This window comes from Schistocerca piceifrons, chromosome 3 (genome assembly GCF_021461385.2).
Source record: "Schistocerca piceifrons isolate TAMUIC-IGC-003096 chromosome 3, iqSchPice1.1, whole genome shotgun sequence".
NCBI lineage: Eukaryota > Metazoa > Arthropoda > Insecta > Orthoptera > Acrididae > Schistocerca > Schistocerca piceifrons.
In genome coordinates, this window is record NC_060140.1 from 296997931 (window position 1) to 297024447 (window position 26517).

The 26517-nt window shown below is 41.8% G+C and overlaps 1 protein-coding gene across 1 annotated transcript in view; it reads left to right on the plus strand.

Moving 5' to 3' along the window:
* The window catches only part of LOC124788605 (pancreatic triacylglycerol lipase-like), a 118614-nt gene that overhangs the window by 61452 nt on the left and 30645 nt on the right, over window positions 1–26517 (plus strand). Inside the window, exon 2 of the mRNA XM_047255875.1 lies at window positions 23021–23144. Coding sequence (XP_047111831.1) covers window positions 23021–23144 — 124 coding nt within the window. The remainder of the gene's footprint in view (window positions 1–23020; window positions 23145–26517) is intronic.

Sequence of the window (26517 nt, forward strand, 5' to 3'; positions counted from 1 at the left end):
ATTAACCTGATCAGGTCAAATAAATACATAGAAAAATAAAAAGAAAACGTATATACATGCTCCATCACAAACATAAAAATAAACGTGTAACATACTAACCGTTATTGCTATAAAGAACAATACTCAGTAGAGCCAAAATCGGATGGAAAGACACTGAGTCAAGAAGCCAGAATCACTGAGTGAGCTAAGAGCGCAGCATGTGGAGTGACTTCTGAGTCGCTTCGTGATTCGCTCTGTGTGGGCTGTGGGGAGCAGAGTGGTTCCTAAGGCGCTTTGCGATATCTTCCATACAGTCTGGAACCAAGCGACCGCTACGGTCGCAGGTTCGAAACATGCCGCGGGCATGGATGTGTGTGATATCCTTAGGTTAGTTAGGTTTAAGTAGTTCTAAGTTCTAGGGGACTGATGACCTCAGAAGTTAAGTCCCATAGTGCTCAGAGCCATTTGAACCATTTTTGATATCTTCCAGCTGGCCGCGGTTCTAGCCGCTTCAGTCCGGAACCGCGTGACTGCTACGGTCGCAGCTTCGAATCCTGCCTCGGGCATGGATATGTGTGATGTCCTCAGGTTAGTTAGGTTTAAGTAGTTCTAAGTTCTAGGCGACTGATGACCTCATATGGTAAGTCCCATAGTGCCCAGAGCCATTTGAACCATTTGAACCATTTGATATCTTCCATGTGAGCAGTGGCTGTAGATTGTAGGTCGTCTGACTAATTTCTCCAACAAGGTATTTCAAGTGTGATGCTACCTAAAAGGATAAGAAGTAACAACTCTATATGAATGCATGGAGTCTGTTCTTTCAGACATGTCCAAAAGAACATACATCACACGAAATCTGCAGCTGTCAAATCTGTCAAATACACACATCAAAAAATGTTTTGTATTACCCAGAACTTCTGAAGACAGACGTTGAATGTAGATAATGTATCACAGACACAGTCTCTTTGACTGTTCACAGATGTCACTAAACCCGCCCTATGATGTAAACAACCATGCAGGAGTAGCGCCTATTAGACGGATGAGTCTGACAGCCGGTCCGTTCCAGTCATTCCACCAGGAAGGAGCGACACGGCTCGTGTCGTCTGTGGTTCAACCATGCCTAGATGGTCAATACCGCGGTTCGATCGCGTACGCATTGTTACATTTTGCCAGGAAGGGCTCTGAACTTGGAAAGGGTCCAGGCGTCTCGGAGTGAACCGAAACGATGTTGTTCGGACATGGAGGACATATAGAGGAACAGGAGCTGTCAATAACATGCCTCGCTCTGACCGCCAAAGGACTACAACTGCAGTGGATGACCGCTACCTACTGATTACGGCTCGGAAGAACCCTGATAGCAACGCCACCATGTTGAATAATGCTTTTCGTGCAGCCACAGGACGTTGTGTTACGAGTCAAACCGTGAGCAATGGGCTGCATGATGCGCAACTTCACTCCCGGCGTCCATGGCGAGGTCCATCTTTGCAACCACGAAACCATTCAGTACGGTACAGATGGGCCCAACAACAAGCCCAATGGACTGCTCTGGACTGGCATCACGTTCTCTTCATCGATGAGTGTCGCATATGCCTTGAACCAGACAATTGTCGGAGTCGTGTTTGGAGGCAACCCGGTTAGGCTGAATGCCTTGCAGCGAGTGCGACTAGGTGGAGGTTCCCTGTCGTTGTGGGGTGGCATTATGTGGGGCCGAGGTACGCCGCTGGTGGTCATGGAAGGCGCTGTAGCGGCTGTACGATACGTGAATGCCATCCTCCGATCGATAGTGCAACCATATCGGTAGCATATTGGTGAGGCATTCGTCTTCATGGACGACAATTCGCGCTCACATCGTGCACATCTTGTGAATGACTTCCTTCAGGATAGCGACATCGCTCGACTGCAGTAGCCAGCATGTTCTCCAGACGTGACTGAAAAGGGATGTTTATGGACGACGTGACCCACCAACCACTCTGAGGGATCTACGCCGAATCGCCGTTGAGTATTGGGACAATCCGGACCAGCAGCGCCTTGATGAACTTGTGGATAGTATGCTACGACGAATACAGACATGCATCAGTACAAGAGGACGTGCTACTGCGTATTAGAGGTACTGGTGTGTACAGAAACCTGGACCACCATTTCTGAAGGTCTCTCTGTAGGGTGGTACAGCATGCAATGTGTGGATTTCAAGAGAAATAAAAAGAGCGGAAATGATGTTTATGTTGATCTCTATTCCAATTTTCTGCACGGGTTCCGGAACTCTCGGAACTGAGGTGATGCAAAACTTTTTTGATGTGTGTATATTAAGCAAATTGATGTAGGAGGGGGAGAGAGGAGAGGGAAGGGCTTATAGATATCTCTCTTATTAGGTAGCTGCGCGGACTATCTCGGCACTCTTTTTGGCCGATCCACATTCCCAGACAACACCCATTTATAAAACTGATTCGCTGCAATGGGCAGTGGATTCACCAGATTCAGTGCGGATGCACACTTACGTGCGCCCTCCTTCGGGAATCTCTAGGTAGCAAGCATGGAGGACATGGAGAGGGACTGTATGTAAGTGGCGCTAGGTAGGAATGTAGCTCGGCCGAGAGTCGTGCCGTTATGGTCCGCGCAGTTGCATTAAACATAGTGAAGGGGTGGCGCTGTGGTTAACGCATCTGCAAAGTACGTGGGAAATCCCGGATTCGATTCCCAGACTAACAAACATTTTTACTCCTCGCCACTGACGTTGCACAAATTCCTGATGCAGCTGATATCAATAATCCCTTCCCTTTTCTTTCCTTTCTCCTCCCTCCTTCTTCAACTTGCATAATAAGTAACTGAGCCATGTGTGGCTCACGCTCTTGCTGTTCATAAGTTGGCATCTTGTATTAGCGGTAGTGGCGTCTTGTTTCCTTCTTGTGTTAATGACGCCACTGAGTTTACTAGTATTGTTTGTCGGCGAGTGGCAGCAGCAGCGGTTATCGATAGCCAGCGCTGTGGTACTATCTTTGGTGCGACCACTTGTATTTCCGGGTCGTCATGTGTGTCGGCTAGGTCGGCTCCAGACGGAGCAGGAAGGAGGTCCCCAGTGCGAAGGGCAGGCTGGGACCGCTGGCGGCGTGCGGGCACTGTCGGATCGAGGTGCTGTAGCCGACGACCGAACCCAAGATCTTTAATGTTGAGTGAACCCTATCCAGTAGTGAAACCTCCACTGTTCGAGATCTCGCCGTTGTTTGCGCGTTGCTGCTCCCATGGTTGGTGAGACCAACCGTAACAAGTGGAGTCTGTCAGGTTGGAAGAAGCTATTAGCCGCCTTCTACTACTTGATATTAGTTTGAATTTAGTGTTATTATTGGTGAAGTGTAGCAGGCGGTATCTTAGTGCTTAGTGGCTGCTAACGCCCCAGTTACCTGCCTTGGAGGTTAGCTTAATTTGCGGCAGTGTACTTCCCTCATCTTGCCGATGCTCTCCGGCATGGCGTGTAATTTGACGCTTCCTTGATTGGGGTATGGATAATTGTTTTCCTTGTCTACCTTGGATATATTGGTTCGTTCTGCCTTTTAAAGTTTTAAACCCCAGATTCTGGAGACGCGGTGCTGTATGTCACTTCACTCTCGCCTGAATTGTTCCACCGTTGAACTGGTTATCTGGCGTTAGGTGGATTTGCTAAGAAGGTTGATAGGCGTTTAAACAGTCTCTAGTTTGAGTTGACCTCCTTAGGTGAACATTGCTCTTGGCTGCCAGTCTCACCGCTTACACAGCTTTAGTCACCTTCCTCATCTCGATCCAGGGAGCACTGTCTGTCGATCACTCCATCTTACTTGGTGAAGTTGTCATAATTGTTTAAAATTTACCCTACTATTTTAACGTGTAATTGCCTTCCTCACTTGTAATTCAGGCCTTCAGCCGTTGAGTATTCTGAAATTGCTTGTGGCCTTCAGCCGACAGATAATTTTCAATTCTGTCTGATAAGGTATTCAGCCATTACTATAGCTTGTTACAGTTTTGATTGTTTAAGACGAAAATATCTTAGTATTTGTTAATGTGTAACTGCGTTCCTCACTTGTAATTCAGGCCTTCAGCTGTTGAGTATTCCGAAGTTGCTTGTGGCCGTCAGCCGACAAATAATTGTCAATTCTTTCTTAGTAAGGCCTTCAGCCGTCAGTGTAGTAAAATCTTGAAAATGATTGTTGGAAATTATTTCCTCAAATAAAGTGTATGTGTTTACTGTAACCAACGGTAGCTGATTACGGCTCCACCCTCAATCGTTGCCTTGTCCTGCCTCTCCCTGACTATCAGGTCAAAGTAACAACCCACTTAAAAGTATGTAAAGTTTCATTGGGATTCCGCTATTTATTTATTTATTTCAAATTTTATTTATTTCAAATCAAGGAGGACGAGATTAATGTTTAATGTCCCATCGATAACGAGGTCATTAGAGACGGAGCACAGGATCGGATTAGGGAAGTATGGGGAAGGAAATCGGCCGTGCCCTTTGAAAGGAACCATCCCGGAATTTGCCTGAAACGATTTAGGAAAATCACGGAAAACCTAAATCAGAATGGTCGGAGACGGGTTTGAACCGTCGTCCTCCCGAATGCGAGTCCAGTGTGCTAACCACTGTGCCTCCTCGCTCGGTCAAGATTAGAAATACAGGGTCCAAACGATAACTGTTTACAGTGTCCCACAGTGGCGTAAGAGAAGTCGAGACGAACAATTCTGTATAGGATATCTGTGGTCTATCAAATTGATAAACTACCTTAATTTGGCCAACAAAAACTACGTAGGTCAGAACTCAAATAGTGGCAACTATTTATTCGCAAGCGATACAAAAGAGTTACATGTTTGCACCTGTTACTGTCCTTCAGAATAGTCACCAGCGTTGTGTAGAACCCCTTGCCAGCGATGTGGAAGGCTTAGTATACCATTAGCAGAGCCTATTCTGTTGGTGGTGCGAATGGAACGGTCTACTGCCTGTCGAATCTCTGGAACAGTTTTGAAGCGAATGTCACGAAGTGGTTCCTTCACCTTAGGAATCAAATAAAAGTCACAAAGACTTAAGTCCGAGGAGTATGGTGGATGGTACAGTACTTCTCAGTCCCATCGACCGAACAGAGTGTCCATAGTTTGCGCTGTATTCGACCGCGCATTGCCGTGCAAAATGATGAGTGGGTTGCGCAGTAAGTGTCGCCGCTTCTTTCGCAAAACTGGTCGCAGATGATGCTCCAAAAACGAACAGTAATACTATGCACTGACGGTCTGCCGTGGAGGAACGTAATGCGTTAGGATAACACCTTCACAGTCGTACACGAGAATCACCATAACTTTCACCATACTGGGGCTCCGACGCACTCTCGACTTTCGCGGCGACCCATAATGCTTTGCGAAAGAAGTGGCGACACCTTCACAGTCGTACACGAGAATCACCATAACTTTCACCATACTGGGGCTCCGAGGCACTCTCGACTTTCGCGGCGACCCATAATGCTTTGCGAAAGAAGTGGCGACACTTACAGCGCAACCCATCCATCATTTTGCGCGACAATGCGCGGGCGCTCACAGCACAAGCTGTGGCTGCTCTGTTCGATCGATGGGACTGGGAAATACTGTACCATCCACCATACTCCCCAGACTTAAGTCCTTGTGACTTAGATTTGATTCCGAAGATAAAGGAACCACTTCGTGGCATTCGCTTCAGAATTGTTCCAGAGATTCGACAGGCAGTAGACCGCTCCTTACGCACCATTAATAGAACAGGCTCTGCTAACGGTATACTACGTCTTCCACATCGCTGGCAACGGGTTCTACACAACGCTGGTGACTACTTTGAAGGACAGAAACAGGTGCAAACATGTAACTCTTTTGAATCGGTTGTGAATAATTTCCAACCCTCGTACATAGGCCACAGCGCATGCGAGTCGTCTGGAATTTTCAGTATCCTCACAATTAGCGGAATGTATTAGTCCTGGAGAAAAAATGAATAGGTCCTTTTTTGTCGGAAATTTAAGGTAGTATAATTTTATGCTAGGTTAAATTTTCGCTAATGACGCGTTTTTCGAGGTATTAAAGAAAATTGTAATTAAGGGATCTTCAAATTCACGTCCACTACCACGCCACCTTGTCCCCCAATAGGTCAGGATCTCTCGTATGTTGTCCACAGTACACCCCCTATCATGGTACAAAAATATACGACTATACGAAAGTCTAATGCTATGTCTCCATTCACACAGGTCCTACACACTAACTTGAATAATTGGTTGGTTGCTCGTTCCACAAAGAAAGTCCAAACGAATGTTTTCTACCCCTTTTCGCTTCTTTGACCGAAAGTCTTCCAAAGCCCTGTTAAATACTGAGTCTAATGCTAGATCCCCTGCGTCTTCTATATCGACACTCATTTCTTTTTCTATCAGGTCATCAATCAAGTTACCCTCGCATTGTAGAGGACTTCATGTCCTCTTTTCACTCTGCCGCTCTCTCCTCTGCGGTTAACAGAGGAGATCCCATGGCAATCTTAATGTTGATATCCTCGCATTTATTTTCACTGAAGTTTGTTCGACTTTCCTGTAGGCTGAATCATCCGTTCCGACGCCGGTTTCTTTTTCGATTTCTTCATATTTTTCTTGCAGCCATTTCGCCTTCGCTTCACTGCTCTTCCTGCTTCCAAGGGTAACAAATAAATAAATAAATAAATAAATAAAAAATAAAAAAATAGAGTACACAAAAAAGTAGGGAAATCGGTCTATAATTAGAAGTCAGCTGCTTATCTCCATTTTGTGTATTGGTATCATCCCATATTCGACCTTTTTTTGGTCTTCCTTCTCTGTCCCAATGACTTTCAAGGAACCTTTCGAGTACGAGGTCGCAAGGTCATTCTTTCGTAATGCTTACTTGAAAGTGTTGTGTTAACTTATGACAGGAAAAATATAAGTTGCCAATGGGGAGACAGAAAATGAATATCTGTAAGGTGCAGAGATCAACCTTCTACGAGATATATGTGTACACTTCTCAAAATGGACATAGTCGATAGTCAAGTAATGACCTAAACAAACTATTTACTTGCACCTTGAACACCGATTGAAAAGTGGTGTGCCATAGTGATCAGAAATATTCGCACCACAAAGATCAAAAGTGAACTCCTTCGAAATTACAAAGGCGCGCATCCACTCTAGAAGAATGCATATAGAATCAAATCGGTGTAATTGGGTGATGAGAACTGATAGAATGTGATCGTACGCAACCAAATGCGAAACAGTCCGTCATAGAACTTATCGTGAAACTGGCTATCCTTTAAGAAAAAAACAAACACGCAGAGGCTTATTTTGTCCAGTGGTTCCAGGTGGCATGATCTGCAATATCACACAAGTTTCAGGAGGAATAGTTAGCTCCAAAGGAGTATGAATTTCACACACAGAGTAGGAATCAAGCAAAAGGAAGTAATTTTGACCAGATATTGGCCAAAAGTAGTGTTCATACCATAGTTCTAGTTCTCTTACGCGCATATCCCCACACTTGATTGCTGTGAGGTAAATATTCCCTACTGCCCGTGCAAGATCACGCACACGAGAAAGAGTCGTAGTGACAGAGCTCCTCCAATTTCTCGCTGCACAATAAACAACTTTCTTGCCAATTTACCATTCAGATTAACAGTCGGCATAATTGTATACGAATGCGTTAAGCCATTGATGTTAGTTACAATTCTCTTCGTACCTCGAATTTCCAGGGGGTTCCTTTCACATATATTTCCTCTTCAAATCCCGATTTTCTAAGTTGAAAACAAATTCCTTACTGAACGATGGGATAAGTTTGTTTACCTCATATACAAATTTTCAGGTCTATGCCGCAGTATGCCGTGCGTCGTCAAGTTGACGTTTTGTTTGAAATTTTGTTATCTTACGGCTTCCAATTCTGTAGCACTGCTTGACGTTATGCAACCATTCACTGCTTCCCTTGAAATCGCTGTAATCTAGATGGCATGCAATATGATTTGCATAACGTAGTGTGTCACTATCATGCACATCTTGTATTATATCGAGAATCCTCGAAACGTGCAAACACGAGTTTTTGTAACAAGTGCGCCTTGACCTCCCTTAAATATCCGTAGTTTTTTTCATACACTAAACGGTAATATAGCTGTGGACTTATTCGCAATCTCTTCATTACTGTTTTTTTACTATGCTGCGGATTATTTTACATATGTTTAGTACCCGCTTCTTGGATAAGGATTGTCTTTCACTACGTTTCACTGGAGACAGGATTTGTGGCTCCATGTCCGGCAAGTGTGATAAACTAAATGGTTCGACACATGTTTCAGTATCACTTTCACTTGTTAAGCACGTATCGTCATCATTGTTCTCCTCATGTACATTGTCCGCACAGGCGAGCGTATATGACACCACGCATCCCGCTGACTCATCTTGCAGATACGGTAGCACTTCATCTGTCACTTGTTTCTCATTCTGCGAAATTCCTTGGATTCCTTTCGGCAACTGTTTTGTAGATGTAATGCAATGTTTGCTTTGTTTATCATTGCTATTGCTCTGCATTGTATCAATACTACTAGCACTGCTCTAAAACTGTTATGTATTACTCGTCGACTAGGTGCTCACCATTGGATACCTCCACTACCTCCCCCCTTCCTCACGCCCACCGTGTTTGCTATTAGCAGTCAATATAGTGACTGCATGGTAGACAACATGTTGTGCGCTGAATGCAGGAAACATCACTGACCTTTTGCGACCTCACACTCAAGGAGTTCCTTGTTAGGACTGTTTTGTTCACATTACTAATTTAAACTTTCCCGTGAGGCAAATAAAAGGAAAAAGACTTTTGTAAACATTACGAAAAAATTAATTACGTTAACAGTCCGATCTTAAGTTAACTCTTACAAGCACAGTAGCTTCGTAGTAAGAAGGCCAGAGAAACAAAACGATTTAATTTTTAGTTTTATATTGTGAAATTCATAAAATTGTGAGGTAAAATTTACACAAACGTCAGTTTCACAATTTGAAAGTGTATGACTAAGCCAGTGGCATAATAGTCCAATCAAAGAAGAACAAAAAGAATCGAATGTGGAAAATAATTCGTATTGTTGCATATTTTCGTAGAATGGTAGGAGGGAGTGTCATGAGAAACATACTAGAAATTCTGATCGGTGGGATGATTGTGTGGGTGGGTTTCCAACGAAAAAGCTCCTATTCGTTTTTACTCTAGGACTGATAGTTTGTCTGCACAGAACGTGAGAATATTGAAAATCCCACACAAGTGCTATAACTCAGGTAGTTTTTCTAGTCCAAATTGAGGTACTTTCACGACTTGGTGGACCAAAAGTGTCGTACATCAAACGGTTTATCTACAATTTCTCTACACGATTGTGGAACGCTGTGAGCAGTTGTCGCTTGCACCCCGTACAAAGTGGCTAAGTACGTTCTGCATTAATCCAGCGATCTGATTTTTCTTCATTTCCCATTCCTTCTATGGCTGAGAAAAACTGCACACACTTGTGAGACATGAAAATGCATACAGTCACATGCATTTTTTTGCGTCTTTGAAAACGAGTGTTCCAGCGTGAGGCGTGCGGCACTGTTGCAGCAGCCAGTCGCAGAATCTTTGTTACGTTCACTAATGTCAGCAGGGAGGCAGGGAGACGTTTCGGATCTGCTGAGCTATCGCTCCCGAGTCACCAGTTGCTCATTCCTTAGGCTCCTTAGGATCTGGTCCTCAGAATCAGTTTAGGAGAAGATAGCCCATTTGTACTCCATACCACTAAATCATAAGTCTGGTCACAAGTTTTATTTCATATCCCATAAAGCCGCACTTTTATTAATAACTGTTGGTGTGGTAACGAGTCAAACAGTTTTAGGAAGTCAAGAAATATGGTTTCCGTCTGATTGCCATGATCTGTGCATGGCTTTCAGGATGTCATGTGGGAAAAGCGAAAGTTGGGTTTAGCTTGACCTATGTTCTCAGATTCAGTGCTGCTTGGCATGGGTGAGGTCAGTCTGTTCGAGATATCTAATTTTTTTGAGCTCAGAATATGTTCTAGGATTCTACATCAGATGAAATTTATTGAAATTGATGACGATGTTTGGTTGGTGGGACGCTCAACTGCGCGGTCATCAGCGCCCGTACAAAGTCCCAATTTTTTCACAGTCCAATTTTTTACACAGTCCAATCTAGCCACTGTCACGAATGATGATGATGAAATGATGAGGACAACACAAAAACTATGATCCAGAGGCAGCAACGCTAGCCACTGGACCACGAGCTGCGGACTTTATTGAAATTGGGCGGTAGTAATGTAAGTCACTTCGGTTACTCTTTCTGTGTCTGGGTGTGGCTTGTGCTTTTTTTCTAAATAGCTGTTCACAGTTTCTTGTTCAAGGGCTCTATCTCAGAGGACAGCAGAGGGTTTCTGGCAACGCGATGCACACACACCACGCGTTGCCCAGAGCGTGGCGCTGAAAATCCTCACGAAATTCTATGAAACCGGCTCTGATGCAGGCAAACCGAAAGCTAGACGGTCGAAAATGGCTGTGGATGTAGTAACATCAACAGGTATTTTGAGGTCGCTCATTAAAACTCCAAAGCGCTGTACCCGCCGCACTGTACAGGAACTGGGGTCAGCTGTACATCAACAATGAGAATTTTGAGCACAGGTAAATGGTATCCTTATAAAATTCCATCGTTTCCCCTGTGACCTGCCGTTTACATATGAAGATAACTTCTATGGAAATGTAGAGGTTTACTAACTGAATCATAAATACTGGTCAGATGTCATCCCTCACAACGTGTGTCAATCAAAGGTAAATGGTGCACCTAAAGTTATGGATTTTGCAGAGTATGGAGTTCTTGTACAGTTGGGACTTTTTAATTCAGTGCACACTAATAGCAGCTTGTTATCTGCAGTTGTTGGTGGAGTATTTGCTGCCATTAACGCTGTCTGAAGACAGGACATGGCCAATTTTCTTCAGCACGGTGATGCTCCATCTTATTATGAGCCAGCTGTCTGGATATACCTGTATATCCCATTTTCCCGGAGATGGATAGGTTGTAGATGTGTGGTGTGGCTGCAGTGTTCCCAAATTTTAAGTTCATTACATTTCTATCTGAGGGGACGTGTGAAGATCGAAACCATTGCACAACGTCAGGGAGAGGATTGTAGATGCTTGTGCTCGTGTTCAGGTACATGTATTGGTAACGACCATGAGGAATAGGTGAAGTGGATAATACCAACCGTACAACCTGCTAGACACCACTACGAGAACATCCTGTTGCCTTTATGTGTTACCACCAGCATATGCTACGTTCTATACAAAATGCGATATAGCTCGAGAACGAATAAAGTTATGCCCTAAAGAAGACATCATTGTGTTCCCCATGTAATTGTCTATCCATCTGACAGCTCTCATGAACACTTTTCCATTTCAAAATTTCGTGTTGCATCCAAGATGGCATATCCCAAAATGGTCACCATATTGCTAACATAGTCTCAAATGTCCCTTCTCGTACCAATTGGCTTTAAATTTCTGTTTATCCACATGTTTTTTGTTTTAGAAGGTTGTTCTACGCCTACAGACCACCCTGTTTATTGCATTTATAGAAAAGCAGGAGAACCACTCACAGCTGAGTCTGTGAACTAAATAAATTAGGACACAAACTACTCACAGGCGTTAGCTACGAGTGGGCATTGATTGAAATCAATGGATAAGGTTGAAAATTTGTGCCGGATCAGGATTAGAACTCACGCCTCCTGCTTTCTAGGCAGATGAGCTGACCAAGACGCACTAGTCAGCGCAACTGTATGGAAATCCCAAGCACCCCTCGTGGCAGACTCAAATTCTCAGGTTATCCACACACTACTGACGTAGTGCCTCTTGCCCATTATCATCATTATTCGCGGAATTTCGCCAATTCCTGTAAGAATTCGCGCCTGGAGTGCATCCACACTGAAGAGATCGTTGGATATATATATATATATATATATATATATATATATATATATATATATATATATATATATATAGGGTGTCCCAGCTATCTAGTCCACCTAAAATATCTCTGTAACAATAACAGCTATTGGAAAACGACTTTCACCGGTATCAATGTAGGGCTGGGGCCCATGAATGTACATATTTGGAAACATTCTAAAACGAAAGCATATGTGTTTTTTAACACAAACTTATGTTTTTTTAAATGGACCTCCTATATTTTTTCTGCAGCAATCCATAGCATGACAAAGCACATACACAATGGCGTTGATTGCATTGCAATATTCCCATTACATCCCGAGGTATTGAGACGCGAAGTTGACGCTTGAAACACCCGACATGCGCTGCTAGCGCACGTCCTGAGGCTCAGGCGTGAACCCCATGCTGCCCGTAATCGCGATGGTCCGAAACGAATAATACGTTCTGCTGCCATGCTCTTGATAAGTATGGAAGTGTGATTACACATGTCAATCACATCGCGATTACGGGCAGCATGGGGTTCACGCCTGAGCCTCAGGACGTACGCTAGCAGCGCATGTTGGGTGTTTCAAGCGTCAACTTCGCGTCTCAATATCTCGGGATATAATGGGAATATTGGGATGCAATCAACGCCATTGTGTATGTGCTTTGTCATGCTATGGATTGCTGAAGAAAAAATATAGGAGGTCCATTTAAAAAAACATAAGTTTGTGTTAAAAAACACATATGGTTTGGTTTTAGAATGTTTCCAAATATGTACATTCATGGGCCCCAACCCTACATTGATACCGGTGAAAGTCGTTTTCCAATAGCTGTTATTGTTCCAGAGATATTTTGGGTGGACAAGATAGCTGGGACACCCTGTATATACAGGGTGAGTCACCTAACATTACCGCTGGATATATATATTTCGTAAACCACATCAAATACTGACGAATCGATTCCACAGACCGAACGTGAGGAGAGGGGCTAGTGTAAATGGTTAATACAAACCATAAAAAATGCACGGAAGTATGTTTTTGAACACAAACCTACGTTTTTTTAAATGGAACCAAGTACGTATTTGTTTATATGTTCAGATGTGCTAACAAAACTAACTTGGTTCTATTTAAAAAAACGTAGGTTTGTGTTAAAAAACATACTTCCGTGGATTTTTGTGTGGTTTGTATTAAACAGTTTCACTAGCCCCTCTCCTCACGTTCGGTCTGTGGAATCGGTTCGTCAGTATTTGATGTGGCTTACGAAATATATCCAGCGGTAACGTTAGGTGACTCACCCTGTATATATATATATATATATATATATATATATATATATATATATATATATATATATATATATAGTATGAAGTAGTGTAGTGACTTTTTGACTCAGTGTCCAGATTAAGTTTCCAAGAAATGGATCTATGGATTTACCGATCTATGGTACACGATTACTGAATGAATCACTCGTTGAAACAATGCAGAAGAGATTTAAACTGCTAATATACGAGTAGAATACATACATATTAAAAGCATGAGTTGTGCCTGTCTGTGAAATAAATGTAAAAGCACGTAATAGATACAAGTTTTTGCATCAAAAAAGTCTTCCATAATATCCATACTATCCGAATAATAGTGAGAAATATCAGCCAATGAGGATTTGGTTACTTAAGCAACTCGCCGAAAAAAGTTACAGCGAACGGTGCCTGTTTGCTCCATAACTTGCTCATAAAAGTTACTTTCCAGGCAGAGGCGTGACCACTTTGCCCCGTTGCTCGGCACAGGTCTTTGATAGACATAACTGGTCCTGAGTTGCTGCCGAAGGTATGAAAACAGGTGATTTCTGAAACGTATCACAAAATTACTTCAGAACTTGGAGACAGTTTGCATATCAACTGCCCCATGGGTAACGTTGTTTTCACTTGTCCACATTACGTAAGTATCTCCTCTCGTATGCGCCTACTATTAACTGTCCTTGTGTTAACGAGTCCATTACTAGCAGTAAAAATAGCTGTCTATGTAAGACGACATTAAAAACAAGTTACCCGATATATAGAAAAAATTATTGATAATGAAGCATCAACGTTGTTGTTGATAACTACAATGAAATGACCCTGTTATCTTGCCATCAACCACGTATAGATTTTGTTGATAAGAATCCCTTTATATATATGTCGAATAGCGGGGTGCAGGACAAGCCTAGGCAAGATGAAAGTCATTGCTCTGGTTCTTATACTTTCAGCAGCAGCCTCAGGTTGGTAATAACAATATTTTCATCTCTTTGCATCAAAATGTCTAATGCGTGTGAATTCCCAAGGGACGAAACTGCTGAGGTCATCGGTCCCTAGGCTTACACACTACTTAAACTAACTTATGCTAAGGACACACGCACCCATGGTCGAGGGAGGACTCGAACTTCTGGCGGGAGGGGCCGCGCAACCCGTGACATGGCGCCTCAAATAGCAAGGTCACTCCGCGCGGCTCTTTGCTTCAGTGACTTCTGAAAAAGAAACTGTTGTAATACCTGTTGTATTTATGCTATTTGTTGCTGCAGTAACATAAAGTACGTATATTTTTATTAAGAAGATTCTTGAAGCCAAATAAGAATGTTGCGTGTATAATCTGTCATGTCGTTGACCTGAGCACCAGCGCTCCCATCTCTAAAAATGTACAGAGATCGATATTGTCAACAATCTGTGGCAATAGCGTCCAGACATCCACCTGAAAATCCTACATTTTGCTGTGTACTTTGACGTGAAAACAACAACTAGAAGAAACACGTTTTGGAGCTTATTTATCAAATGTTGTTGTGGTCTTCAGTCCAGAGACTGGTTTGATGCAGCTCTCCATGCTATTCTATACTGTGCAAGCTTCTGCATCTTCCAGTACCTACTGCAATACTAGTGCATTCATCTCTTGGTCTCCTTCTACGACTTCTACCCTCCACGCTGCCCTCCAATACTAAATTGGTGATCCCTTGATGCCTCAGAACATGTCCTACCAACCAATCCCGTCTTCTAGTCAAGTTGTGCCACAAATTTCTCTTTTCCCCAATTCTATTCAACACCTCCTCATTAGTTATGTGATCTACCCATCTAATCTTCAGCATTCTTCTGTAGCACCACATTTCGAAAGCTTCTATTCTCTTCTTGTCTAAACTATTTATCGTCCATGTTTCACTTCCATACATGGCTCCACTCAATACAAATAATTTCAGAAACGACTTCCTGGCACTTAAATCTAAGCTCGATGTTTATAAATTTCTCTTCTTCAGAAAAGCTTGCCTTGCCATTGCCTGTCTACATTCTATATCCTCTCTACTTCGACCATCATCAGTTATTTTGCTCCCCAAATAGCAAAACTCCTTTACTACTTTAAGTGTCTCATTTCCTAATCTAATTCCCTCAGCTTCACCCGACTTAATTCGACTAAATTCCATTACCCTCGTTTTGCTTTTGTTGATGTTCATCTTATATCCTCCTTTCAAGACACTGTCCATTCCGTTCAGCTGCTCTTCCAGGTTCTTTGCTGTCTCTGGCAGAATTACAATGTCATCGGCGATCCTCAAAGTTTTTATTTCTTCTCCATGGATTTTAATTCCTACTCCGAATTGATCAGTGTGGCTTTGAAATAAATCAAGTAGTTAACTTATTAGCTATATCCAACCATTGATGCCGTATGTAATACTCAGTAGCAAGTCGTCTATTACAGAGAAATTTTTCAGAAGACAAAGAGCTTCCATCTGAATGATATTTACTGGTGATTTATAATCAGCACGTCTTCAAAGAGCTAGGCAGTACAACATTTGTTAATTTTACTGTAAATAATCTTTCAGTCTTGTAAATGACTAATAATATTACAACTATGACACTATACGAATTTTATTGTCTCCATTATTCTACATTAAAATTGAATTTTTACAGAATATGGGGCAATTACAGTACAATAAACATTGTTGACCGTAATATCAAAAACGAAACATTTTCTTGATGTTCTGCAATTATTATTTCTTCTACTTCCCGCGCCAATGACTTTTGACATAACCGATTCGTGATAAAGAAATGTTAGTCATGAAAGGTTTTTCTTATTTATATTGTTCTCACGTTATGTAAAGCGCCGGCGGGAACTCAGTTGATTCTAGTATTTTTCACTTCATCAATGACGTAGCATTCCTGAGAGATATTAAAATTAAATTTAGAAAGCAACTTTTATACAGTAATATAAGACATATTTTGTGCATTAGCGTAGTGGCCATGCTTCATATTTCTGAGATATTTTTCTTTGTTGTGTGTACTACTTTTTTTTCCTTTGTTTGTGAAGACGACTCTAAGGCCATAGGTAATCCCTTCATAGACTGGGTTTCCATCTTCTCCCGTCAAAACGCATTCTGTTTTTCCTTCTTCTCACCTGCCCTTCTGCTCACGGTGTCTATTCTCTTGTCTGTTGCATTGCTTGTCCTTTATCGTGGTCCTTCATCATTCCCTATCGCTGATATCTTGCACATTAGTTGGACTCGACTTATTTCTCCTTTTCTCATTTGCTTCCGTCTTGATTTACATCTCGGACCAGTCCTTCTTGGGTTCAGTAACCCATTTGATTCTTGACTTTTCTTCTCGCTTTACAAAGTTTCTCCCATTCTCTTCCACTGATTGTACTCAAGCTCATCCTGGTTACGTCTCGAGCAATATTGCCCTTTTTAGTTTGGTTTCTTCTATACATTACGTCAGATGTTTGAGTGTGAATAATTATTCTACACGTTCTTTTCCTTACTTAAATCCTTGTTTGTAGTGATGTGTTTTACACCCTACTTGTTCTTCTATTCTCTTCAAGAGTAATTTCTACAGCACTTTGCAGCCAATATCTAGCAGTTCCTTCTTGTTCCCATTTTTTATGTATCACTACTAAGGTTGGATTTTTTTATCCTTCAGGTAGATTCCTCGTTCGTTCGATCTCATTAACAATCTTCGCCATATTGTCTTGCACACTGCCACCTTCTCACTTTTTCATCCCAGAAACTATCTTTTTAACTTCCTATTCTTTAAGTCGCATATGCCCACTGGCATATCAACCTTGGTTAGCAGTATGATTGTATCATTTCTATGACTATAGCTATGAGATACAGATCTTCTGCGGTTGGTTTGGAATTCTGTGGGTCATGGAAATACTCTGCCAGTATCCTACTGTTTTTCTTTGAACTTACGGCTAAGTCCGCTTCGTTCTTTCTTACGTAAAGTTTTCTGCCTTCGTATCCTATCAGTTTCTCTTGGAATTTTTCTAAAAAGTCTCTGCTAATGTTACTTCTCAGATTATTCACGATCACATCCACTTTCTGCTTCATCCTTTGTATTTTACTTCATATTATAGTTCTCGCCGCTTTCTTCCTCTCTTCGTTAAAGATCCGTCATTTCTCAGTTTCTACAAGCGTTTTTTCCTTTTCTCTGCTGCTACCTCATATTCCTTGTTGGTCTAGCAGCGCTCCTGTTTCTTTCTTACTTCCCTCATAACTCAGCCTCTTTCATGTATTGTATTCGCTTTGCTTTTCCATCTCTTCCTCATACTTTTTCCTATCGTATATTAGGTTGAACTTGGTCTGTCTTGGTGTCTCCAATTGCTATATTTGTCAATGATTGTTCCTCCAGTCCTTCCTGTTCTTGTCGCTACTCGCTACGTGTTTGGTTACTACCGTGCACGTTTTGTTCTCTGCTCCTTCATATCCTATCTGACTTACTCCTCACCTCGGTATGAGGGCATTGTATCAGTTGTCCGCAATAAACCCCCAAATACACGTAGGTATACGGCTTTTCTTTCCCAATCCGATTCCTGATTTTACTTTCAACATTTAGAACCTAAAGCGTATATTCCCCCATAAATGGCTATCTTCTACCAGCACATGAAAATTATTTATATTAATACCCTGTATACTGTTCCGTTTCACATTATTACTACAGAGCTATGCAATCTAAATAGCTTATGTAACATATAATTACCTGGTGAACTAGCTGCTCGATCATGGAAGCAAAGTGCGGAACTGTCATGTTGATACGAGAACATATTAATGAAATTTGGAAAGCTATGCATCTCCAAAAGCCTAACTACCCCTTATTACTAGAGGCCATGCAGAGAGATATTAACGAAGTACAAAGTTTTTATTGTGACCAGCATACAGGGCAGTAAAACATCGAAGTTGAATGTGCAGGGACACTATGCTTTGACGACAAGGAAAAGAGACGGTTTCTATCTGACAAAAAAATTACTCATTTCCCCGCTTTGTAATAAGCAAACCACATTATTCGAAGCAGAAGCGCAGAAACTGTAATTAGGTACAGATTTTCCGATGCTGTGGAAAATAATACGAGGTTTTTGGGAAATTTATATTTGCTGAGATTCTTCAAGCAGTCATTTATCTTCGAAGTTGTCATTGTTGAGTACGGATTTGTTCCGAGCGCGGTGGCGAAGCTGTCAGTACACTAAACAAACGGATTTCAGATCCCGTTCCGTTATCCTGGTTTAGATTCTTCTCGATTTCCCTAAATCGATTCAGACAAATGTCGCAGTATTTTCTTTGAAAAGTGCATTGTCGACTTTACGCAATTGTATGTAAGAGAATAAAGGTAATTTTTGTCCCATCTTATTATTACCAGCATTCTCTTCCAGCTTCGTATTACTTTGTAATGTTAGGCCCGAATACTTTATTGATGCGACATGAAATCACTAATGTTTGGTTACTGTTTAACTAACCTCTGTGATAGCGGTAATGCATCTGACGTGAACAGTTAATTTATTTTGAGAAAGCGAGCAACGTTGTGTACAGTAAATTCACAAATCTTACAATGGTGCCTTCAAAGATTTTGGAATTTTTCACTCAGTTTTCTATGTATTTGCTTGTTAACAGTATTTGTGACTAGTAACAAAAGTCGCCTCCACGTGAATTCTCTTTTGCATAATTACAAGCCAAAACGAAAATATGGCACCCATGTAAAATTTGCTTTGCCTCCTCGTCTGGAGGTCAAAACTTTTTTCAGCATCCAGATGCTAAGGTCTGTATGTAACTGCCTGGAGAATGAAAGGGGCAAACGGGAAATGCTTGAAAATTCAAAAGAAATCAAAATGTTTGTTAGCAACCATCCCTTCTACATCTTATCTGGCTATGTACACTGAAGAATTGAAAATTATTAATTTTAAATATCTTTCACTTCTTTTAGTTCATAGATATTTGTTGTCGTTTAACATTTACCAAGACATTATGTAAAAATTAACATATAAACAGTTACTATTTAATGTATGTGGGAAAAAACGTGATTTTTCTCAGATCTGCGTCCTTTCTATTAATTGAATCGTGTCTAATTATAGCCTTTCTGAGCATACAGTATAACGACCACAGTTAATGGATAAAGCTACCAAGAGAAGGAACTGGTGCGCAAAACTTAAGGACGAAAGTAACTTTCGCATGACGTGTCACTGTTAAGTAATATAGCTCAATGAAACTTGGGCCACACATAAAAAGAACATCTGCAGTATAGTAGAGAAGATAACTGATAGAAATAAGCAATGAGACGAACAGAAATTACACTTTTATTCAAAAACAATGATTACACTGAAGTCACATCGATTTGTGATGGTCCTCGGTCAATTACAAAAGGCGGGACATGGTTCTTAAAAGAGTGTGTGATCACAACGAACAGCAGTGTATGTTCTGCAACGAGTTCCCGTGCTGGCCACAAGTTTTGTAAGGTCTTGTGCTGGTGTGTCCCATTCGTCCATCAGCACTTGTGACAACTGCTGGATGGTCGTTGGTGCATGAAGACGTGTTACAATATGTCTCCCCAATGCATTCTACACGTATCTGACGGGTTTTATGTCTTGGAAATGGACAGGCCAGTATTCACAGAAAATCCTCTTGTTCCAAGAGCTCCTCAACCTGCGCTTCTAGAAGATGTCGCATATCGTTATCCTTAATAATGCAGTCAGGGCCGAATGCACCGCTGAAAAGACGCACATGGGGGAGGAGTACAATGGCACAATAATGTTGACCGGTGCGTACGGTAATCAAAGATATGGACGTACGACCATGAAACATTATGACTCCCCATACCATGACATTGGGACCTCCAAAATGCGCATGTTCGACCATTTTCTTGGGTGCGTTACGTGTCTCCGCCTCTCGCCGTAAGGGGATACCTCCAGTATCACTACGAAGACTGAATCTGCTCTCATCTGAGAAGAACATGCGACCCTGCTACTCTTTAGTCCATCCTCCATGCTCTTGGCATCATCACAAACGGTGCCCCCGATGTCCGGGTATCAACGGAACACAGTGCACTGGTCCTCGGCCAAGGAGACCGCCCCTATGCAGTTGCCATGCCACTGTGGAGCATGAGATTACGAGCGTTGCATTTCTGTTAAATGTGATTGCAAGTTTGACGTGGGTCCGCCTGTTGTGGCGTAGAAAGACAGCCACGCCACGGAAGTAGCCGAAAGGCACGCGTTTAACAGGCAAGAGATAGGTCTGTAACAGGATACGTAATGAATGCTATAAAGAAAAGTACGTAGCTTCTGTAATACTTAACTTTAATCCATCCTTGGTACATCGCTATTGACGATATAAGTGAGACTCCATAGATACATGAAATGTTACTAATGGCGCTTTGCTGGCGCTCGGTCTACGATCACACAGTGGCGACACGCGGGTCCGATATGTACTAATGGACCGCGGCCGATTTAAAACTACCACCTAGCAAGTGTGATGTCTGGCGGTGACACCACACCGCGCTTTCCTATTGCACAATTTCGCGGCCATCTGGTGTCGCAGTTGACTGTTGTCGACCACCACCTCTCCAGCAGGCAGCAGTGCCTGTTGTTGGGAACGCTCCCCATGCACCTTGAACAATGCTGTGGGCAATACCAAACTCGTGGGCTCCAGCCTTCTTTCCAGTTTCCCGATGATTCTTCCCCATGCAAAATCATCCAGATGTTGTCTCTGGCCCATATTGTAATGAAAAAGACAACCATAGTGCACAGTAACTGCACAATGTATGAAACTCGGTGTCTTTTGCTGTTCCTTCAACTGCCTCGTATTTTGGGGTGAGCCCCATTTGGTGCTGTAGTCACGCTGACTCCTTTCAGTGTGAAGTCCAGCTTTTTATGTACGACTGGGAGACCTCAGGCAACATGTTCCCGCACTTACATTCATTTCCAGTGTTGCTTTATCTCTCTCGTCCCCGAGTTTTACAGAGCAGTGTTATTACCGATAGCTAGGTATTTCTGATAGCTATCTCTTTTTGTATTTTTACACCTTTAGTTGTTCTTCATAATGTAGAATGCAATCCTGTAAAGAACTCTTCCCTCAAATGTGGATAATTTTGCGTCATAGAACGAAGTAGCTGTTATTCCACTCTATCTCTCACTAGATCGAGAAAATGACGCACTTATACGTAATCCACTTAGTACCATCGTGGTGAGATGACATTTACAGTAATTTTCTTGACATTATAATTCCGTCAGAGACAGCAAAGGACTTGGAAGAGCAGTTGAACGGAATGGACAGTGTCTTGAGAGGAGGATATAAGATGAACATCAACAGAAGCAAAACGAGGATAATGGAATGTAGTCGAATTAAGTCGGGTGATGCTGAGGGAATTAGATTAGGAAATGAGACACTCAGAGTAGTAAAGGAGTTTTGCTATTTGGGGAGCAAAATAACTGATGATGGTCGAAGTAGAGAGGACCTTAAATTGTAGCCTGGCTATGGCAAGGAAAGCGTTTTTGAAGAAGCGAAATTTGTTAACATCAAGTATAGATTTAAGTGTCAGGAAGTCGTTTCTGAAAGTATTTGTATGGAGTGTAGCTATGTATGGAAGTGAAACATGGACGATAAATAGTTTGGACAAGAAGAGAATAGAAGCTTTCGAAATGTGGTGCTACAGAAGATTGCTGAAGATTAGATGGGTAGATCACATAACTAATGAGGAGGTATTGAATAGGATTGGGGAGAAGAGGAGTTTGTGGCACAACTTGACTAGAAGAAGGGATCGGTTGGTAGGACATGTTCTGAAGCATCAAGGGATCACCAATTTAGTATTGGAGGGCAGGGTGAAGGGTAAAAATTGTAGAGGGAGACCAAGAGATGAATACACAAAGCAGATTCAGAAGGATGTAGGCTGCAGTAGGTACTGGGAGATGAAGAAGCTTGCACAGGATAGAGTAGCATGGAGAGCTGAATCAAACAACAACAACAAAAACAGTAATTTTCTACAATATACCTGAAAATTTACATTTTTTTGAAATATTCAGAGTCCATACTCAATTGTTTGCTGGCAGTTAGAGGGTGGTTATAGTTTAAGTGTAGCTACTCATGGTGGTTCAGTGTGAGCTGTAATTATCTTATGGCAGCGAAACTTGATCGATATGCTAATGCGTTAATGCGTGACCGATTCACGCTGGGAAACAAATTACTTTCATTTTTGGCCACTAGCTGCAAATTTGGCGCTGTACTCTGTTTGTATGACGGAATGACATTCACGTTGTTATTTGACAATGGGACCTCGAAGAGGAAGGCGTCCTATCCTGTTGGAAGCTGTTGACAGGGTTGCCATTGCTGTAACTGAACATGCAGCAAATGCCATGGGTAGTGCTAGGGCTCCTGCTATGTCATGGGAACTGTTCCTCCCACGGTCAACAGTACGGAATGTTTTGCGATATGTTTTACACTGACACCTGTATAAGATACAGGCGGTGCAGCAAGTGAAACTTCATGATCCGCAGCAACGTTCTGAATTTTCCCTTCAGTGTATGGCATGGACTGAAGTTGATGTTATATGATCAGACGTGTGGAACATGTCAGCTGCTAGTGACTTGTAAAATCGTTTCAAGGGATACCATAGCAGCTAAAACGAATTCGAAAATCTTATTGGCTTTGACAAGTTGGCTCCAGATAAAATTTTCTGTATTCCAAGATTATCTGGATTTTCGGTAATTTGAATACCTTAGCTTCCAGCAAGTCCAGACCAGTGTAAAACCACTCTATCCCATATTGTCTCCTCATGTTTTATGTCTGTAGATCAAAGAATCGCGCGCCTCATTTGAGCAGACATTTCTTTTTCTTTCTCACAGCCCGTCCTCGTCGTTGGGAGCTGATTCCCACGAAGGATGGCGGAGTCGAGCTTCTCGACCTGACGCAGCCTCTGCCGGAAGTGCGCGTCGACGCGAGCGATGTCGTCTTCCAGCTCTACACCAAGTGAGGCAACTAAATAACTGCAGTGCGCATTCTAGTGCTGATATTTTATTCTTGCTCTCGTCTGTGCAAATGATACCTATAATACTGAAATCAGTGTGATATTTAATGTCTGAAACATGTGCAGAGACTTGATGAACAGTTCCCTTGGGTGTGTACATCCTACTTCTTTTCTAGTACTAGAATTGTAATATTGCTTCCTCTTTTAGGTCCTCATCACATGTAAAGGGGAGCCCTAGAATATTTTATGTCTGCTTTTATTTATCCACTTGCTTCTAGTTTTAATGAGTCAACTTCTTTGGCCACATTGATACGTAACTGGAACTCTGGACTGTTACAAGTAGCAACTTTCATATTAACAGTCATCATTCTCCCAAGTGGTTTCTTATCGTCCTCCACGTATTCTTGTTCTATGGCATCTTTTCATCCAAGCATATTAATTTCATCGTATATCTACAATACTCCGTGTTGCCTATCCTCTTTTTGTTCCCTTTGCCCTCTAACCTTTACCTGCCGGCCGCTGTGGCCGAGCGGTTCTAGGCGCTTCAGTCCGGAAACGCGCTGCTGCTACGGTCGCAAGTTCGAATCCTGCCTCGGGCACGGATGTGTGTGATGTCCATAGGTTAGTTAGGTATAAGTAGTTCTAAGTTCTAGGGGACTGATGACCTCAGATGTTGAGTCCCATAGTGCTTAGAGCCATTTGAACCATTTGAACCTTCACCCATCCTCACCATATCTCCCGTTTGCTCCAGTGCCCATGTAACTATTCCTGGTTGCGTTGACACATAGGACCCGTGACATCAGTTTAAACCTTAACCTTGCAATTTCACACATACTGCTTTCTTCATTCTCAAACTATTTTCACTTTACCTTCATTTAGTTCATAATTTTAAACACATAAAAAGTTAAACGACTCAAATATCCAACATTTCGAGAAGAATGGAAAAGAAAATAATGGGTATGTTATATTAGGAACAGTTTGGCTTTAGGAGAGGTAAAGAAGCCAGAGGTTTAATTCTGACGAAGAAAAAAAATCCAGAATCGTACATGACGTTTGTCGACTTATAACAATCTTTCGACAATAATGTACGATATTTGAAATTATCACAGAGCAGGCGTAAGCCATAGAAAGGAACAGGTATTATACAAATTGTATGGGGAAGAATCTTCGAGAAACTGAAAAGAAGACGAAGTGTGACGAGTGGAGCCCAGGAGTTTGGTAATGCTCACAGCAATATTTCAGGTACATGGGGAGCGTTCCCAACAATAGGCACTGCTGCCCGAATGGGAGGTGGTGATCGATCACAGTCGGGAACAACAGCAGATGACCCCGGCATTGTGCAAGAGGGTATCCATGTCAAACAGTATTGTTATCCTCGGTGAAAATTCAGAAGAGTTACAGGACCAGTTGAGTGGAATGGACAGTCTAATGAGCACATAACATTTACTGAGAGTAAATTAAAAGAAGGCAGTGGTAGGGGATAGTGTTTTACCTTGGTATCTTAAATCAGATATTTCCCTATCAATGGACTGTTAGAGAGTAGGGCGGTCAGTGACTTACCCAGTATGGTCGTCAGATATAGTTCCCTTTGATTATTTATTTTGGCGCTGCAACAAAGACGTAGAATTTCTGCAATCCTATATGACGTGAAATAGTTTGTGAAGCATGCCACTTGCAGGGATATTATGGACTACGCAAAGCGAGTGTGCAGTGCTTCATGTGATTCTAAAACCAATCACTAGACTGAATTGCGACCAAAAAACATCATATGTTCCTGGGTACACTATCCCTTAGACGCAACACTCTCCACTCATGAAGAATATCATAAATGAGATTAATGATGAAATTATCATCAAGATAGAGGATCAAACAGTAGACAAAATGAGAGTATTCTACTGCCTTGGAATCAAAATAATGCAGGACAGATGTAGCATGTATTATAAAAGAAGCAGACTATGCAATCAAAGAAGGCATTGCTCACTAAAATAAGGTTGCTTATCTCAAACATAGGTCTGAATTCGAGGAAGAAAATTCTGTTAATATACTTCTGTAGCAGAGCATTGTATGGAAGTAAGTCATGGACTGTGGGAAATCCGGAAAAGAAGTGATTCGAAACGTTTTAGTTGAAATTCTGGAAGTGAAGTGAACTGATGAGGAATGAGAATGTTCTTTGCAGAATCGGTAAGGAAAGAGATATGTGGAGAACAACGGTTACCATAAGGGACAGGATGGTGGTACATGTGGTTACGACGTTAGAGGACAACTTTCAGTCTACTAGAGAGAGCCACAGAAGGCAAAAATTGTAGGAAAGACAGGGATTGGAATATATCCAACAAATACTTGAAGACAATGGGTTAAGTGCTGCTTTGAGACAAAGAGGCTGGCACAGGATAGAAGTCAGGATGGCCCTCTTCAAACTACCCAGGAGACTAGTATGGAGAAAGGTCACCTTGACCATATACAGTAAGAATGGGTTTATTTATTTAGTCTTTTGATCATATATAATACAATGTACGATATGACACTAGACTTAACCCCAGTCATTACAAACAACAATTATCAAGATTATATGTACCTATATTTCTTACAAAGTACGAAACTTATGGATTTATACATTTATTATAGTTCAAGTACTCATGTATTGAACAGAAGCAGTCATACAGTAGACATTATCTAACACATCTTTCAAAAGCTTTGATATTTAGTATACATTTTACATCATTTGGTAACTTATTAAATAGTTTTATTCCCATTTAGTATGTTGCCTTCTGACACAAGCTTGTACTTTTTAATTTAATGCTGTGATTGTGTTAGTGACATTTTTCTAATAGTATTATTATTTCCAATTACATTTTTTAAAGTATACCTTAACCTGTGTTTTAAATATTAGTTTATGTGACTGTCTAACACTGCTCGCTGTAATAATCATACTGGCTCTTATTTGGATTCTGAATGTCCCTGGAGCTACTGGGGTATTTATCCAGAATGTGAATCCACAGCCGGCTGAAGTGGCCGTGCGGTTAAAGGCGCTGCAGTCTGGAACCGCAAGACCGCTACGGTCGCAGGTTCGAATCCTGCCTCGGGCATGGATGTTTGTGCTGTCCTTAGGTTAGTTAGGTTTAACTAGTTCTAAGTTCTAGGGGACTAATGACCTCAGCAGTTGAGTCCCATAGTGCTCAGAGCCATTTTTTTTGTGAATCCACATTTTAAATGTGCTTTAAAATATGTATAGTAACCACACATTAGTGCCTGCACATTTGTGCATCCTCTTAGAGCCCTTAAAAATAAAAGCCTGAATGCAGCTTGGCATTAGTGGGCTGAATATATATGCCCCATTTCACAATGGATTGTTGGTTATACCTGGATAATGCAAGA